Raw genomic sequence first — 17,874 nt, 5'->3', positions numbered from 1 at the left:
TTATCTAGTTTTCATAATAATTAGTATTCTGTCTTCTGTCAGTTAATGAGCCTCTTGCTGCCCACGCTAATTAGGCTGCATGCTCAGTCCTTCTTTTCAGTCAGTGGTTTCTTAAATTGATGGCCATGAGTTGATGGCCATGGTCTGCCCCCTGCAGGAATGGCCTTTTACCCTGCCGGAGCTGATTCAGCAGAGTTGCTGCACTGCCTTTATCAGCTTGTTCCTTTCCTCAGGGGTTCTGCCAAATGTCCTTGTGGCCATAAATTCTGCATTCTTTGTGTCCACCATCAGTGGTGCATCCTTGTTCCCAAGCCTTGCTGACCTGCCCCGTGTCTGAGGTCACTGAAGCCTGTCAGGCCCTGCACCTCCACAAGGCAATTCAGCCAAGAAGTCACCTGCCTTTCCAAGGCCTGGCAATCACTTCTAGCTTGTTGGCTGGTTTTTGTTACCGGGCCAAAATATCCCTCCCTGCCGATTAGGCCTGAAAGCGCACAAAGACCAAACATCAAAGAACGCCTTTTCCTAAATTTCCGCACATTCCGTTTCCCAGCAAGGGCGTTGGTTTGAGGGGATGGACTACATTTCCCATGAGGCTGTGCGGGGCGCGGCAGAAACGCGTCACTCGCTGCGGCCGCGGAAGGCGCCCGGCCCGCCCGCAGCATGGCGGCGGTTTGGGCGCTGCGGGTGGCGGTGCGGCAGAGGCCGGGACTCGGCCCCGCGGGGGTCAGGGCGCTGTGGGGCGGCCGCAGGTACAACAGGGCACAGGGTGGCTCCGGGGGTGGCTTCTGGCCTTATCCGCATGCTGGGCTTGCACCGGGCCGTGGCTCTCTGGAGGTCGTTTAGCCCGGCACCGCCTGAGCAAAGCCCTCAGGGTTTGTCCATGGCTTTGGAATGTCCTTAGGGAAGGAGACTCCACAGGTTTTCTGGGCAAGCAGCGCCCACCGAGGTGCACTGCTGGTGAGGGTGCAGTGGTGTAGGGCTGGAGCCTTTAGAACTGTTACTGCTTTTGTTAGGAGTGGGAAGAGAGGGATTTCGCGGGAATGAAAACCATCTTCTCTGTAACATTTTGCGTGGAACCACGCATAGGTTATTGACTAGATTGGGGCATATAAGAAGGCAAAATTTTTTTACTTAAAAACTAGTAATGATTTTTTTTTACGTATGGGCATTGATTTTTTTCTGTAGTAGTGGTTATTTTCTGATATGCTTGTTATTCACAGCAAATTAGAAAACGGAGCTGTAACAGAAAATAAGTAACTGATCTTGTTAAAATGCTGTTTTCACTCAGACCCGTGATAGAAGGTGGGTGGGTGGTTGCTCTGCGGAGGCAGCCTGTGTGGGGAGCAGCACTCGGGGAAGGCCTGTGCACTTCTGGCCAACAGACCTGATGAGTCCATGGGATGTGTGGAGCGTCTGGATTGAGTGGTTTAAAACACCGTGAATACAAAAATGCTCTGACCATGCCTTGAGTAGCCTGAGGCTGAAAATGTGTTCTGGTGCCAGCAGGAAGGAGGAAAGAGCCGTGGAAGCAGCCGGAGCGGTTCCTGAGCAGGAGGAGAGGAGCGAGCCCAGCGTGATGCAGCCCCCGCCCCGCCGCCGGAGCTACGTCCCGCCCGAGGACCTGCAGAGCTGCCTGGAGTCCCACGTCCGGGAGGTGTTCGGGCCCTCTGTTCCCCAGGACTGGCAGCAGGCTCCGCTGCAGGAGAAGCGGCTGAAGCACCGCCTGCTGGCCCGGCTAGCGGCGGAGCTGGGACACGCCGTCCCCAACTCGCAGCTGCACCGCATGCGCCGCGCCGGGGACGTGCTGGGCTTCTACCGCAGCCCCGTGAGCGGCGGCAGCAAGATGGATGAACTCGCGGCCGCAGAGCTGCCCCCGAACCTGAAAATCGTCTGGCAGCAGTGAGTCCCCCCACGCAGCATCCCTGTGCCTGGCCGGGGTGAGAGCTGTGAATTGCAGTTCACTGAAATCACTCAGTAATGGTGAACTCTCCAGCAGCACTATAAAATAAGCTGCTGTCGAGGCATCTTGCTGAATTCTCCAATGTCTGTTAAGGGCCTTGTTTTTTAAGTTTTTTGGGTTTTAGATTTTCTTCCCATCTAAGAGGTGATGCAGATCTGCTTTTAATCATATATGGTAAGCAAAGAAGTCAGGATGACAAAAAAATAAACAGTTCAAGAAATGCATAGTATTTTATGAGTGTTTTCTATAAAACAAGTTGTTTACAATGAGTTTGAGAGTCTGTGTGATCTTTGTGGGAATGGTCCAGAAATGTCCTGGTTATACCACTCCAAGCCTTGAACCCTTGCTCCCCTGTTTTTTTTTCAGTGTGCAGGTGCACGAAGCACACTCAGGCACTGCTGCTTTTGTGTGTTACAGCGCTCAGTTTCTTAACTGAGCAAACTTCTCAAGTGCTGCTTTATTTTCAGAAGCTCTGAAGAAATTTAAGAAATGCTTTCTTTTCTCCTTTTGACTCTTGGAGAATTACAGACTAGTGTAAGTGTGCACCTTCGTGCTCCGCTACGGGGTGAGCTGGGGTGAGTGCCCTGGGGATGTTTCACTGATCACCATGGCAGGCTGAATGTTCACAAATCCCTCCCCTGCAGCTTCTGGGAAAGCACAGTGTGACAAATGGCTAACTCTGTCATCTTGTTGGCTTCAGAGGCTGTTTGGGAGCAGTGAATTGGAAGTTACTTTTTCATGAAATTACCTCCTTCCATCAAAACCACAGATAGCTGCACTTCCTTGTTTAATCTTTAGCACTGTCTGACAAAACACTTCCAGTTGTAGCTGCACTTTGTGCTCATTCCCCTTTCTGTGTCTCCCCCAGGATGTGACTGATAGCTCATGTAATATGATCAGAACAGAGTGAAAAACGACTGGGAACTGGGACAGGCAAGGAAGGAGCTCACAGCAGCTTTCCTCGTGTTTTGCTGTGTCTCAGTTGAGTCAAACTGCCATTTCCCTGATCTCAGACATTTCTAGTCCCTTGGAGGTGCAGACCCCGTGCTTCCATCAGCACAGGAAGTACAAGGGAAGAGGATCACACCTGGGTGTCTGAGATGCAAAGAATTTTACTGCTTGTAACAAACTGAAGAAGCAGAAATCTGAAATGACATCAAAGTCTTGCACACAGCACCTGGGCCATGGAAGGGCAAAACTTCTAGATGCTTAATCACTTTATCCCTGGGCTTTTATAAGTTTGTCACTTCAGTTTAATTGAATTATAAATGAAAAAATAGATGCCCTGCCCATGCATCTTTCATTGTTTTAGGCCAGACCAGTAGTGAAGATCAGAAGAAAGTGTGCAAATGCCGGCTTGGGAGGGTATTTCTTAATAAAATGATTCAGAACAGATTTTTCCCTTTGGAACTTTGATTACAGCTGCAGTGAGGAACCCAGAACACTCAGCAAAGGCTCCTCATGGGCACAGAAAGCATGGCCCCAGTCTGATCCTTATATTCTGAAGCCAGAAGCAGACATCAGTAGAGTCAGGAGAAGGAAGGAACACCACATGACCAGACACAGACATTCCAGGTTTTCTTTGTGTCAAGGGAAATGAAATACTGGCTCACGTTTGCTTTTTTAATAATTTTTTTTTTGCTTCTGTTTTGGAAAAAATATACAAAAAAAAAAAAAAAGCCAAGAAGAACCAACATGGAGATGTGAGGTAAACATTCCAGTAAAAGTACAGAGGCTCCATTCTTTAAAGGAGACACACAGCAGTTATCACCATGCTAGAAGAATGAGATGCAGGAAAATCCTAGAAACAGTGAAAAATCATTTAATGAAGCCTTTGCCCCAGTTCTAACCATTGTAAACAGGCTTTTTTTTTCTTGTTCTTCCCATCCCCAACCCACACTTAGTTGTCTTTATAATGCTTAGATAAAGTTGTTAAATTGTAATATAGCAGTTTTAATAAAAATTCTGTATGGCAGAATTTACAAAAAGAAAAGGCAGACTGCTACTACAGACTCAGCTTCTTTCTTTCTGTCTGTCTTTCTGTATTTCTTTCTGTCTTTTCTTGTCTTTCCTTTTTTTTTTTTTTTTCTTGGCTTATCAAAGCCCCTTAGGAAAAGAAACATATTTTGGGCAGCAAAACTGGCTTCTTGGCCATGCCAATTTGAATGCCAAGGAATGCCACCCTGGTGAAGGAGTGGTGCCACTTTTCCTTTGCACCAGTGTCACTAGTTACCCCACAAATCTATGATGAAATGATGAAACACTTAAAGCGCAGCCTCAGCCCCGCAGTGGTGGCTGTATATCCCCATAGTCAATTCCTGAAGCCAGGTTTCACTGGGAGCTTTAGCTGGGCCTCGGGGAGGAATGAGGATCTAGGGAGATGATATAGTCAGCTCACATGCTATCAGCTACTACTATAAATTTTGATGTTCAGTCTGTCTATACTGCAGACCAAGGATGTTTTAGTCATTCTTCAATAACTGGCACAATCACCCACACCAGAACAATCAGGCTTTGATTCAATGAGGTGCTTAAGGACATGCTTCTAGTCTGGCAACTGGGTGGGAACTGAAGTCCTTCAAGTCCCAGGGAACACTTAAGTAGCTCACTGAATCAAGGATGGATTTTTGTTTCTTGTTGATAGTATCATTCAGGTTAGATTCCTGATCACTGTTATTTTAATATGAATTAAATGTATGCAATTACTTCAGATCCATGCTGAGTTTACTCAGATGAGAATCTGACCCAGCACTTCTTATGGTAAGAAAAGGTAAAAGTGAATTTTTTTTCCCCCCAAGATATATAAATTCAAAACTGAGAAGAAAAAAAATTGTGTACAAATATCACATAACAACATCAACAATTCCATAGATGTAGTTCCTCAGTGCACACTTTAACAAGAAAAGGGTTTTTTTTGTTCTTTTTCTGTTTTGCTTTTAAAGTCTGGCATAATAATATTAAAGCTGACAAAAATCAGGGCAAGCTACATCACTTCCTCATACAAAAAAAGTACAAAACATTAGCCTCTAACTAGACATAACATAATACTGGTCATCACAGTTAGACATTTAGTAACTGTGTGTCTTGGAGTGTTTTACTGGAGGGTAGTAAAAAATAGCTTCGGCTGCTGATCTTCCATCTCAGGTTACTTCAGTCATAGAGGCAGAGTGATTCTGCAGAGAGGAAAAGGCAAACACATGAATGTTTGTGTACAGCAGTCTAGCACTGACATACCCTACTAGTGTGGAAGAACCCTCAGTCATAAGAAAAAGCAGTGGGAAAAACCCTCGCTCACAAAACCTGCATTGTAGATGTATGGTCAATATTTATAATTTAAGAAAATTACCTTTTTGATTTCTGGTGGACACCAACAGTTAAAGTTCAGTCCCTACCTGCACTTCACAGTCCAGTAGCTATAAACAGCTGACTGGACAAAATGTTTCTCACAGGTCATGAATATTTTCACCAGCTCAGCCCTACACAACACAATGTGGATATATAAGTAGCACTTGGTTTCTGAACTATAAACCCATCAAGAGCACATCTAATGCACACAGTTCTGCAGATTTAGTGGAAAGTCTTCCAGTAAACCTTTGCCTAATCAAAATTGACTCTTCAATTAAGCAAAGTATTTCCAGACATTAGTGACTGTATTTCCCCCCCTTTTTTTTAATTCCTCTTTTCAGTTTATTTCACAAAGAGTTTAACAAAAGTCACTATTGATCTTGCCACACATCATGTATGACAGCCCATCTAATAAAGGAAGTACAATTTAAAGACCAAATAAATTACACCAGTGTATTTCAGGTAACTCATCAACTACAGTTTATCCTTGTTCCCAGAATTTCCGGCAGCTTCCACTTACTTGTCTGTTTTCAAAGGACTGGATATGATGCAGTTATGCCAACACAAGCTGTTTAAATTTAGTAGTTTCAACAGAAACACTGTCAATGTTGATATTCCCACTAGCTATTTTTTTGCAGGCTTGAAAGAATGCTAATAATTTTTCTTCTGATGAATTAAGACATAGAAAAAGGTATATGATGTCTTCCTATTCTAGAAGATACTGTACAGTAATAAGGATAAGAAACCTAATTTCTGTAATATTTTTGAGGACAGACTAGTTTATATTCAGGAAAGTGTAAATCCTTCATACATCCCAAAAAGTTTTCTGGAATGTAAATAGGCAGAATTATTTTTACTTTTCTCTCAGTTTTCTATTCTTCTAAGCAAAAGTTTGTGAGGCATGTGAAATCCTACTTCTTTAGCTATGGACATGTATGGGGGCAGAAGATCTACAGTGTTTGATAGTTTCAGGGATTAATGCCTCAAAACAAACTCTGCTGTGATGCAGATTCGCTCTGTTCAATGGGCTTGAAATGAGGCATGTGTGGTCAAGTATAAAACTACTTTTTTTACTCTGATGCAAGAGAAAATATGCTTGGTGATGGTCTGGATAGGAGATTTACAGTACCTGTGCACTCAGTGTCTCCAGAGGACTTTCCACCCTGGGAAAAGCCATTAGTGGCATTCCTCGTGGGTCTTCAGGCTTCGGTTTAGAAGGAGCTGCATGACTGCCCTTAAAGTTATGGACAACACATATCCCCTGTGCAATGCAGGAAAAAAACAAGGTGAGGTCAGTGTGTTCCCTCCCCAGGAAAAACCTGGAGGGGGAATGAATTACCACGTGGGGCACAACTGAAAAAATTTAACCTGGGTTTGGGTTCAAGACATCATCTGTGTCAGCCTTGGGCTGCAGTGTGGTCACTGGCATGGCTGGGCATGATGGATTGCCTCAGTGATGAACCATTCTCAGCCCTTTTACATTTCACACTGGCCACAGCAGAGACCCCCATCTATGCCTTATCCTCCCAGAACCATAGACTACCCAAATGATGCCCTTTACTGTCCAAATACTCCCTTCAGACTCTGACTTTGTCATTTCCAAACAGTGACCACAGCTCTGTGGATGGTTGAACCTCCCTCACATCTGGATGACGCCATTTAGCACCATTCCTGCACGCTTCCAGCACCACTGCTGTGGTGTTTATCCCACAGATCCCTCCCTTATGCATGACCAGACTCACAGCACCCATATGGTGATGGTGATGCCAGTAAGAGCGACCATGCACAGGAGCAGGTAGCTTGAGGACATGGGAAAAAGAAGGTACACAGGAGCTGCAGACATGTTTGCCGGTGGAGTGACTTCTTGCTGGCTGTTCCCCTTCACTGCCACAGACCCGAGCAGGAAGCAGGCTGCAGCCTGGGTGGGTCCTGTGCCAGCAGGATCTGTGCCAGGGATCTGACAGCACCCCTCTGGGGAGACCCCTTCCACCACTCTGAAATTGAGCTTGTGACACTTGCAGCGTGCCAGAAGGTCTGCAAGGTCAAAATACAGCTGGGGATGGGCTGTCACTGCCACCAACAGGTGCTGGGAGCACAGACACTGTCCTGGCCTGATGAATGGGCCAGCTGCCTCTTAAATTGCATGGGTGAGATTTAAACTGCCCTTCCCAGCAGGAACCAGACAAATTATTCACATTAAAGTCAAGGAGATTCAGGTCAGAGGCTGTGGACATCTTTTTATCTGAAATGAGCGCAGGAATAAATGACGCTTGAAGGTTTGTTGATGCTTTTTCAAGTACAGAATAGGAAAAAAAATCAGTGACAGGACAATCGAGCTTTAAGGGATCTTTGAAACCTAATCCCTCCTGATTACAGGGATAAAGTGTCTGTTGCTATGCAGTGGATAGTTTTGAAGCATATTTTGATTAAATGGGACCAGGCACATTTCTTGGTAATAGTGAGAGTGACCTGGACTGCTTGCTGTGTGAGTAAATCCTCAGCAAGAGACCTCTCACCAAACAAAACATTTAAACCACACAGCCCACAGGAGAGCCAGTTACACTCAGAGTCTGGAGAGATGCACTTCCTGGATTCTGTGGGAAGACCTTTGATATATTTTAGTATATTTGTGAGGGGGCAACATCGTCAGCTTGTCTCTAAAAGTTGCAAAGGGAGGTAGTTTTATCTCCAAGCGAATTTACCCTGACCTTCCCTTCTATTGCACTTTTATGGGCCAAAACAAAATGGAGAACCAGGATCACAGCTCAGAGCCCCAGAAACACCCTGTACCTCACATTTTTGCCAAATTCAAGGCACACAGAGGGGTTTTGCAACACAAAGAAGGAGTCTCAAGCACACCCTCCTTTTGATATTGAAATCTATACCACCTTTTGCAGCATTTTCCAGGACAGATCAAGTAAGAACATGGAGAGTAAGTCAGATAATTAAAATATAGAAAATGTGCAAATGCTACCAAATGCATACCAATTAGTATGAACCTGATTTCATATTAGGATTTTCTTTGATAATACTTTTAATTAGATGGAGCTATAATTAGATCTTGCAGGCTACAAGTAATTACAATATTTTTGGGTGGGTTTTTTTGTTGTTTTCTTTTTTTTTCACTGTGATATGTTTAAAGGGAACACAGAAGGCCTGATGGACTTACCAGAAACAAGGCTACAGCACTCCCCAGAATGAAGCCTGCGATCACATCCGAACAGTGGTTTCGATACTCAGACACTCGATTTAGCCCAGTGAGGAAGGCAGCACACAGGGTTCCCAGACACAGCACGGGCTTGGCTAGCCTGCTACTCTTTGTTTTAATTGTGCTTGTGATGTACATCTGTGGGAAAGGGCAAACCAAACATAAAAAGGGGTTCCACCAGAAATGCATCTTTCTTTCCCACCCGGACAAATCCTAAATCAGCAAATATGTGACAAACCCCCTGTTTGATTAAGAAAAAAAAAAAAAAAAGGCACTGGAAAATGGAGGAAGATGTTTCAGGTAATTCAGAGAAAAATTTTAGGAGTACAAACCCAATACCGTTAAATGATGTGAAATATCCTCTTGCATTTACATACTGGACCTTTTCTGAGCAGTTATGCACAGGCTCAGCTTCACTGATTTTGTGCAAGCACCAGTTCATATGGTGGCAAACACGCACTCTGTATGCACACAACTAAATGTTGCCAAGGGACTCAGGAGTCCATGCTTATAGTCCTGCAGAAAGCATAATGTGTTGAAGATGGAGTGCTAGAATCTGTATGAACTAACTGCTCCAGTTTCCTAGATGGTTTTAAGTTTAAGGAACAGAGAACACTGAGAGAAACCATTCTAGCCATTTCCCCTGCAGGATGAAAGGAAACACACAGTGTGAAAGAGATTTCTTTCAAAACAAAGTTGATTTGGAGAATGCAGTTCCAGAGCAAGAAGTTTCACTGTTTCCAAACAGTTTTTAACGAGCCCCACATGATTCTGGGAGTTTATTGGGAATTTTCTTAATACATTCTGACAGAGAGTTAAAAACATGTGGCTCACAGTTAGCAGCCTGTCATTAGTGCCAGAGCCACAAAATAACAAAGATGAAGCAAACTGAGCCTGATGGCAGACCAATTCATTAAAATCCTTTTCAGACAACAAGTATGTAAGCCCCTGTGATTTCCAAAGCTTTGCTAATTTGAGCTGTTGCTGCTTGCTTTGTTTTTCACACCTGAACCTGGCTGCAGCAATGCATTTTGACAGCGAACAGGGACCACTAGTTGGCAACCTTGCCCCAGCCTTGGCTGGCAGGTTAAGCTGCACCTATCACCAAAACTCACATTAAGGTTCTGCGGAAACAATAGGAAAAAAAAATCAAATCACTGCCACTGCGTGAATAATTACCACCCACCCTTTCACCCTATGCACTCCTTCTACTCAATTCAGTCAAGCAATAGGGAGCCCGATTGCTTTCCTGCTCCCCATCGAAGCACTGCTGCTGTTTGCAGCGTCCCAAGGAAACCCCATCACCTCTTCAAGGTAAGAATGCAGTCCTGCTGTGCCTGCTGTGAACCACAGCTGCAGGGAACAGCCCACACGTGCTTGTCTCCTTACAGGTATGAGATGAAGCTGGATCTTTGGGTTGCCCACATGGAGGGCTCTCTTTGTCACAGATGGGAAGTATCTGTAATTGGAGTTTCACACATCTCGGCAATAAAATGTAAACTTGTAGTAAAAAGAACATTTTTAGCGAGGAGGGAAATCAACTACGCGAACAGATTGCTGAGGGAAATCTGTTAAACCCTCGTGAGGAGGGTTTGAAACAAGACAAAATGTTTTCCAGAAGGTGGGCTCCGGTTCATCCCTAAGTCACATGCTATGATCAGAAATAAATGGGAGAGCTTCTCCCCTCTGATCTCACTTCCCAAGCACTGCAGCTTGATCTTTAGTGTCCAGGCCCAAAAGCCAAGATAGTTTTTTAGTATTCCCACAGTGTTTACCCACATTTAGAGCATGGTTTCAGAGCTCTGTGCAAGAGACCAAAATCTCAGTCAAAGCCACTTACATTTGGTTTCCTACATACAGCAAATGCTTTTGAAAATGTCCCATAATGCCATCCATAGAGTAAATTTATTTACAAAACTCTAAATGTTGAAACCAGAGAGGAGGAAAGACATTAATATAAAATCATGTCCAGAACATATTAAAAAATAAACTATGCACAATTTAACTATAAATTTTGTCAGTTCAGCTTTTTTTTGCTGTGATCTTGTCAGTAGACTCAAGCAATGTATTTAGCAATATACAGTGTGTGGCAGCAGCATTTATTCCATGTGATTCCTCTCCCATCTTTTTCAGAGAGACAAAATCATAGATAAGGAGAGTTTTTTGTCTGCAAGTTTAAAATAGATATATACATTTTTATAAGTAAATGCAAATATATGCATGTATTTAGAGCACATTGTCTTTAATGAGAAAGGCAGAGTGGAAGAAATCTGTCTTGTCCCTTCAGTAGAAAGTGAGGAGATTTGTGACAGTGTATTTTCCTTTGAGAATTCAAAATTTCATACCAGAATTACAAAAGTCTATGTCCTAGAAGTTTTTGTGGCCAATATTTTCTTTTGCCGTAGAGATTCCTGCAGTAAAAGAGAAGCAGAGCCTTTGATAACAATGCTCAGTGCAGCTGCTCATGGTGCCAAGGCCTTGAAATGATCAGGCTTGCAGCAGGCATTTGATGTAGTGTCCTCTGCTATTCAGCATTTCCAAAACTTGGAGGATTCATGTGTGGGAGCAGAGACCCAGAGAAGCTGACTTTAGTCATGGGGTGGATTGTGGTGGCTGCACTACGAACTGAGAAATGCTCATTAAGCCTCGGCCTTGACAAACTGCACCTGGACTAAGCCCATGTTGAGAGTATCAGAGACACTGTGTGTTCCCAAGATCTAACAGGTGTCTGACAAGCACCTGTTTTTTAAAGAACAGCCTTGGCAACTTATTTTTCTTGTCTGAATAACAACCCAAGTGGCTCTTATCATGTTTTTCTTCAGCAAACCTTCAAAGGAAGTTACTGACTGAAATTGTGGCTGTGATGGAAAATTCCCACTCTCCTGGGGTCATCTAAACAAGGGCCCAAAGTGAGATCTTTTTCTGCTCTTGACTCCCAGAAGATAAGAGGGTAATGTGTATGTCTCAAACACAGATAAATGGATGGCCATGAAGCCAGCCAAGGTCTGTTGGAAATAACAGACAAGAATTGCTTTGGAATAACCAAGGATTGCTGTTATTAACATGGCCATGAGAAATATCAAGTTTTGGCTGGAGAAGAGGGGCCAGAGATAGGGCATTTTTCTGTGACATACAAACACAACATAGCACAGGAAATGGACATGGACTACAGGGTGGGATTAAAACTACCCAAGACCCCTGAAAGTCTTTTCCAGAAAGACTGGAAGAATGGACTGCACATGATGATTAATTAACAGAGAAAGTGAGAAACACATCTTTGGGGTGAGGAAACCTGCCCATAAAGAGGCATCCCTGCAAGTCCAGGCAGTGCCCCCAGGACCCTGGACATCTCATGGCCTGGGCAGCTGGATTGATGCTGAAACCAGGATTGGCATCCTATCAGCTAGAACCAGGAATGGTGATCTCTTTTTCTAACCATTTCTTTTTAATCAGAAAAGAAACTTAAATTCATGTGAGTGCATAGAAGCTTGCACTAGGTACAGTGACTGCCATCTCTTCTGGGAGACTGATAAAACTTCTTTAGATTATATTCTTATTTTTTTATAAGTATGGAATCCAGGGCTGCCAGTCCTTTTCTCTTTCCCCTACTTTAGGCAGACAAGATTCATTTCCACCTGCAGAGATCACAGAAGTGATGCTTTGGGTTTTCCTCAGCTTCTTTAGAAGGTGACAAAGAAAAGTCTAGTTGATTAAATATAAACCCCAGATTATAAAAAGCCAAAAACAAACACCAAAACCCCACAAAGCCAACACCAGTGGGAGTGTTTTCAGTAGCAGAGTAGTGAACAAGTGAGACACCTGCACAGGATATTTGAGGTTCAGTGAAGGGAGAAGACTTCCAGATCTCGTAAGACATTTTATAAAACGAGAACCATTCTCCAGCCTCCTTATGTTGTACCTGTTCTATTTTTCTTGCTCCATGGTTCAATTCTTCAGCTTTATGCAAAACACGACTATTACTAAGCAAATAACCTGTGTTTTATGTTCAGTAGGCCATATTATTATGCATATTAGAATCAGCAAGAGACTTCTCAAAAATCTGTGCACAGCACAGTTATTAAGCAAAGCTGGATACGAACAATGAATTTCTTGTGTAATGCTCATGTTATTCCCAGCTGACAGACAAAGAAAAGACAAGAAAACACATTTCTAGTTCTGAAAGGTGACTTCAGGCAGAGAGCTGGGCTGAAATTGGACTGTGGGCTGAAATGCTTTAACAGCAAACTTTCATGACCTTATGGCTCAGAAAGAGTTCCATGTCCTGGCTCCATCTGACATCTTCCAATGTGAGAAGTGCTGGCCCATAGCAGAAACTCCTGGAAAACTAGATCTCAGAAATACTAAACTACTTGGGGCTTAGGCTCAGGAAGAAAAACAGAGTTACCCTTCAGCTGTAGAAGTTAGCCTGTTGTAGGAAATTTGCCCTGTTAGGAAACAAAGGAGGCTGGGCAGGGAAAGTACATGAAAGGATGTAATTAGCTTAGGACAGAACCAGGACTAAGCCTGGAACCCTGGAACTTCCACCTGAGAGTTTATCATAGTGCAAACAGCTGCCAGAACCATGCTGAGTATATTGTGGGCTTTATTTCACACAGGGTTGCACATTGTTCAGAAGTAATGTGCTCAAAACGTTACATGCTTTCCAAATATTTCCCAACAAATCCTGATCAAAGGAGTTACAGTTTATTTCTCCATCGTTATTCACACAACATGCAGTGCCAACAGATGGATATTGAAACAGCAGTGGGTGGACTCTTAATTTTAGAAGTAATAATGTGGTGCTTCATTTATCTGCTACCAAGAGCACTGGGCAAAATACTCAGTAAATACCCTGTCTTTAATAATTTTAAGGCTTTTCTTGCATACTTATAACCAGCAGACAGATTCTGACACAACTGTGAGTCAAGCTATAGGGAGAGAAAAGATCTAGGTTAATGCATTTTGAGATCGGAACCAGGTTAAGTCTTTGGATCTTTATGGCAAAACCAGCAAGGTTTTCTGTTTTGTTAGTAAGATTCTTGGATCCGTTTTTAAAAATCACAGAAACTTTAGCCAGAGAACTCAAAGGAGCAGTGGATCTGTTTCATCAGACTTCATAATTTCCTTCCTGTCTGCATGGCAGTGTCACCTTGTCAGTGTGTCAGCTGGGGTGCATTTCTCTGTGATAACAACAAAATTCTGACTTTTATTAGAACCCTCATTGCAATGTGAGTTCAGGTCCTAAACAAGGGAAGCAAAATTCAGCCTAAGTTCAGACCTCTATTGAAAAGGCACAATTTAAATTTTAAATGTTCAACAATGCATGGCATGTGAACAAATGTATCAACCCAGAAGCTGTTTAAGGATCAGCTTCCTTTTAATGCTCATGAGACAGGGGCAGGGAGAAGAGAAAATTGAATTAGAAGGTCAGCAGCAAAGGCAAGTTTAGGACCTCATGCCTCCACGTGCAGTGCCTCAAAATCAATGAGCACTTCATTTACTTATACAAGGATTGGTAAAATGGAGAGAGAAGGGGATCTTCCCCTACTGATAAAGAAAAAAGCTGCCCCCAAAACAACCCTCTTTTTCTCGAAAAATCCATTGCAAGGAAAATGCCCCATCTGGAAAACACAGAAACCTCTCACGCGAGCCGGCAGTCACCACTGTCACCCACCGTGGCGTATAAAGCTGAGTAGATGCTCAGAGCAGCATGTTTGGATGGAAAGGATCTCCTGGCCTTCTCAATCACCTCCACATCCCCCGTGCAGATGTTGCCGTTGTTGATGAACTGGTGGTGGGCCCGGCAGTCGCTGCCGGTGTAGTTGGGTTTGCAGACGGTCAGGAAGTAGGGAGCCAAGTTCCCAGTCACCACCTGGCCGGCATTTACAAAGATGTCAGTGGCAAAAAGTCCAAATGCAAACACGCCTGTGAGGAAAGGTCAGAAATAGTGGTTATTCAAACAGGTTCAGACAATGTTGCTACACCTGAGAGGGAGAGACATAGTGTCATGTACTTATAACAAATCTGTGACAAGAAAGTGGGATCTCTGCACCTGAAAGAGCAGTGTTGTGCTGAGACACAATATTTCTCTTATCTAATGTAACTACCTAGGATTAAGTACCTTTTGGATTTTGACTATTTGCCACCCTTATGGTGAAAATTTACAATCCTGACCTAGCAATATTTGGCATGTACTTTTGGAAGCAACCCAATGCTTTCTTTGCTCTGGAAGACAGCTGCAATTCAGCTCATGTTACCAGGAGCACATAACCTGTGAGATGAAGCATTCACTTGAATGCAGGAACTTTTCCAGGGTTGTGAAGCATCTCTTGATCAATACTGCAGTTGTCACATCCTTCACTGACTCCCCTTGAGTGTTATCAATACCTGCTACAGCTGCTATGAACATATGAGGATCTTTCAGATGCATGTAATGCCTACATACCAAAGGTACAGAACAGCAGGTTTGCAAAATTACCAAACCCCAATGTTCTGAAAGATTAAATCAGCTCTCCTCTTCCCCTTCTCATCACTAAGGTTGATTAAAGGTTGTTCTATATTCTAAAAACATAGAACAAATACTGAGTTTTGATGTAGGGATATTGAGGGTCATGCAGTTTTTCTTTCTCCCTTCTGTAGCTCTATAAGCAAAAGTCATTAAATTATAAATTATCCGAGATTGTTATGTATTTAAATATGACCGAGAGTTGGAGCTCGAGGGAAATCATCTTAGGAAAGCTGTGATAAAATCTTAAGAGCTGGCACCACCATGATTGTAACATCTTCACTGCTTATCTATACTGAGTTAAAAAAAAACAGATTAAAAGGCTGCTCTAGTCTGAGACACAAAAAACATGAGGGACTCAAAATAATGCAGCATGTACCTACAGTAACAGACAATTAACTGTGACTAAAATGGACTAGTTATACAAGTTTTGAGTGGGGTTTGCCTGTGCCAGTCAGTTAGAGAGATGGTTTGGTGTCACTGTGGCACAGATCCCTTGCTGGGGCACTGATGGGAAGAGCCTTTCCCTTGGGAAACAGCCTGGAGGGGCTGCAGGACTGCAGAGCTGCTCCTCCTGACCATCCTTGCCCAAGGTCAGCAAGGAGCAGCACACAGGAGGATGATTCTGGAGCCTGAATGTATTACCATTCTTCATGTATGTTTGTTTTTATTTATTATCAATGAACAGGTATGTGATCATGGATTTAAAAAGCTGGTGGTGGCCAAAGAAGGAGGCTGCCTTTCTTCTGGCTTTGGACTGCAGGACTGGCCCCTGCCTTTTCAATGATGTGACAGTTTCCCTCCCATTTATCTTGCTAAGTGTGCTTGAAAGGAAGCACAGAGACTGCTCCTTCATTTCCTTTATCCCTCTGGTGATATTTCAAGTCCATGGTTTTCCACAGCCATCAGGAACTTCTCACTTACATTAGTCAGTGCACAAGCAAGCTCAAAGGAAAGAGGCAGAAGGGTATAATTTAACCCTGGTGAAACAGCTGAAGTTATGACAGAGAAGAATCTTGTTTTATATACAGCACTCTGTCAAAAGTTTAATTTTTTTTTGGCACAGCTTGCTTTAAATAGCAACTTTCTGATGTGCTGTGCAAATTACAGGGAGTACAGCAAGGATTATTACCCAGCCTTTACAATAATTAGAGGAAATTTAAGTGTCAGGCAGTCTGGTTCATGCTCTTTATCATGTACTTACATGCCAAAAACCAAGACATTTCAGGAAAAAGTCACAAGCTACATAAAACTATTTCAATCTCTAGGAAGTGCATATATACAAAGGTACTTCTCTCCATTAAGAAAAGAAGTTTCAACACTTGCATTTTCTTAATATTTGGTGGCACAGAAAGTGGCTGCCCAAACTGCAGAGGCCTGCAGTGAGCTGGTGAAGGGCAGAGCAAGCCATGGCTGAAACCTTTGTCACGTTCTGGCTGTGGTGCAGCTCCTCTCTCGCAGCTCTGCCAAGATGAGCTCTGTGTAAATCACAGCCCTGTGCAGCAATGGGTCTGGCTGGCAGGGACGTGGCCCTCGCAGGCTGATTGCACCTCAGCTCTCTTGGAGCAAGGGTTGGCTGTAATTGATTTAAAGGCTGTAATGCCAGTGTGCCTGGGCAGAGCTGGACAGTCCCCTGATGGTTTTTGCACCTCAGGAATCCATCTGTTCAATGGATTTGTTCAATGACCTACAGCAGCTAAACTAACTGACCAAAATGCAGGGATGTGATTGCCAGCTTTTTAGGGACAGAAAAATTGCTCTGAAAGGCTTCATGGGAAGGGCAAACAGCCCCAGCTCTTCAGGGTCAAACAGCTCACGTCCCTGATATAAAGTCAGAGAGAGAGAACGGGAAAAGACATGTCAATTCCAGACTCTGGCACCCAGGTGTAATGGGAGGTGGTGCCATCCTGCTCAGCAGCAAAGTGCTTTTTTCAGTGTGCTCACTGTGGGCCAGAAAACCTGGGGATGAACTGTAGTGCAGAACTTGGCACATGCTGAGAAAGGATGGGAACAGTGCAAGCCACATGGGAGGCAGACCTACAGCTGCTCACTAGCAGAAAGGATGAAGGTTAATTGCAATTACACGAAGCCAATCTTTCCCCTCAGCCACTCCTGTCACATAGTCTGGCTGCAAAAAGAGGCCTTAAAGAAGAAGTAGAAGCTATGTCTGGAAAGGCCTCCTGACTTCTCATTGTACTGACTACTCTCAGCTTGTGTCTCAGGAGCAGAAGGAGGTGCCTAGAAGACAAAACAATAAGCAGAAAGTAACTGTGAGAGATACCAGCTTAGACCAGATATAAGAGGGCAGGCTGTACTCCCTGCTACTCTCTCAGCTGCTCCAGAGTCCAAGAAAACAGAGGTCAGATTTTAACATTTCTTTACCTCCACTGAGAAAGACCTTAGACAAATTAAATGTTCAAGCCAAAAAAGAAAAAGAAAAAGAACAAACAAGGAAAGTCCTGTTAAAAAATGCTAAGGATGGATGAGGTGAAGGATGACTTTCTTGTGTCATCTCACCTGAACTAACACTTGCCTTGGCAGAAAAGTCTAAGTATTTAGCAGCTTCAATTTTGAATGCTTCATTTTTAATTTCTCCACTTACACATCCCTCTAAATAACTGTCAGAAAATCCTAAATGAACCCCTGGTGTCTGGGCTCTGACCCACATCCTATTCTCATGCTCCATCTCCTATTAAGCTCCTTCTGTGGCAGTTCATCAGTGTTGCCACCTCCAGCTCTGTGGCTTTTTCTAACAGAGGCATCTGCCCAGAAGAAGAATCCAGCTCTTCTCACTCACTGTAGGCTCAGTAGAACCCTCTGTCCCCCCTGCAATTCATGTTCAAGCTCTCTTCTTCC

The 17,874-nt window shown here is 43.6% G+C and overlaps 2 protein-coding genes across 3 annotated transcripts in view; one reads left to right on the top strand and one right to left on the bottom strand.

Moving 5' to 3' along the window:
- Nucleotides 1-641: 641 nt before the first annotated feature.
- LOC134431596 (large ribosomal subunit protein mL50-like) lies at nt 642-2,229 on the top strand. 2 transcript variants are annotated; one of them, XM_063179624.1, is made up of 2 exons: nt 642-749; nt 1,507-2,229. In XM_063179624.1, the coding sequence occupies exons 1-2, from the start codon at nt 661-663 to the stop codon at nt 1,901-1,903; spliced, it is 486 nt and encodes a 161-aa protein (XP_063035694.1). In that variant the 5' UTR covers nt 642-660; the 3' UTR covers nt 1,904-2,229. The 2 variants fall into 2 exon arrangements, with proteins under 2 accessions (XP_063035694.1, XP_063035693.1); XM_063179623.1 differs by having other exon boundaries at nt 1,504-2,229.
- A 1,788-nt stretch (nt 2,230-4,017) lies between these two features.
- PLPPR1 (phospholipid phosphatase related 1) overlaps nt 4,018-17,874 on the bottom strand; it is a 119,360-nt gene continuing 105,503 nt past the window's right edge. Inside the window, exons 5-8 of the mRNA XM_063179622.1 lie at nt 14,188-14,438; nt 8,475-8,651; nt 6,435-6,566; nt 4,018-5,133 (exon numbers count right to left, since the gene is read on the bottom strand). Of these exons, the coding sequence (XP_063035692.1) occupies nt 5,101-5,133; nt 6,435-6,566; nt 8,475-8,651; nt 14,188-14,438 (593 nt within the window). The 3' untranslated portion in view covers nt 4,018-5,100. The remainder of the gene's footprint in view (nt 5,134-6,434; nt 6,567-8,474; nt 8,652-14,187; nt 14,439-17,874) is intronic.

Source organism: Melospiza melodia, chromosome Z (genome assembly GCF_035770615.1).
Source record: "Melospiza melodia melodia isolate bMelMel2 chromosome Z, bMelMel2.pri, whole genome shotgun sequence".
In the NCBI taxonomy this organism is placed as follows: domain Eukaryota; kingdom Metazoa; phylum Chordata; class Aves; order Passeriformes; family Passerellidae; genus Melospiza; species Melospiza melodia.
Note: the sequence above shows the minus strand (reverse complement) of the source record. Positions and strands in the feature narration are given on the sequence as shown.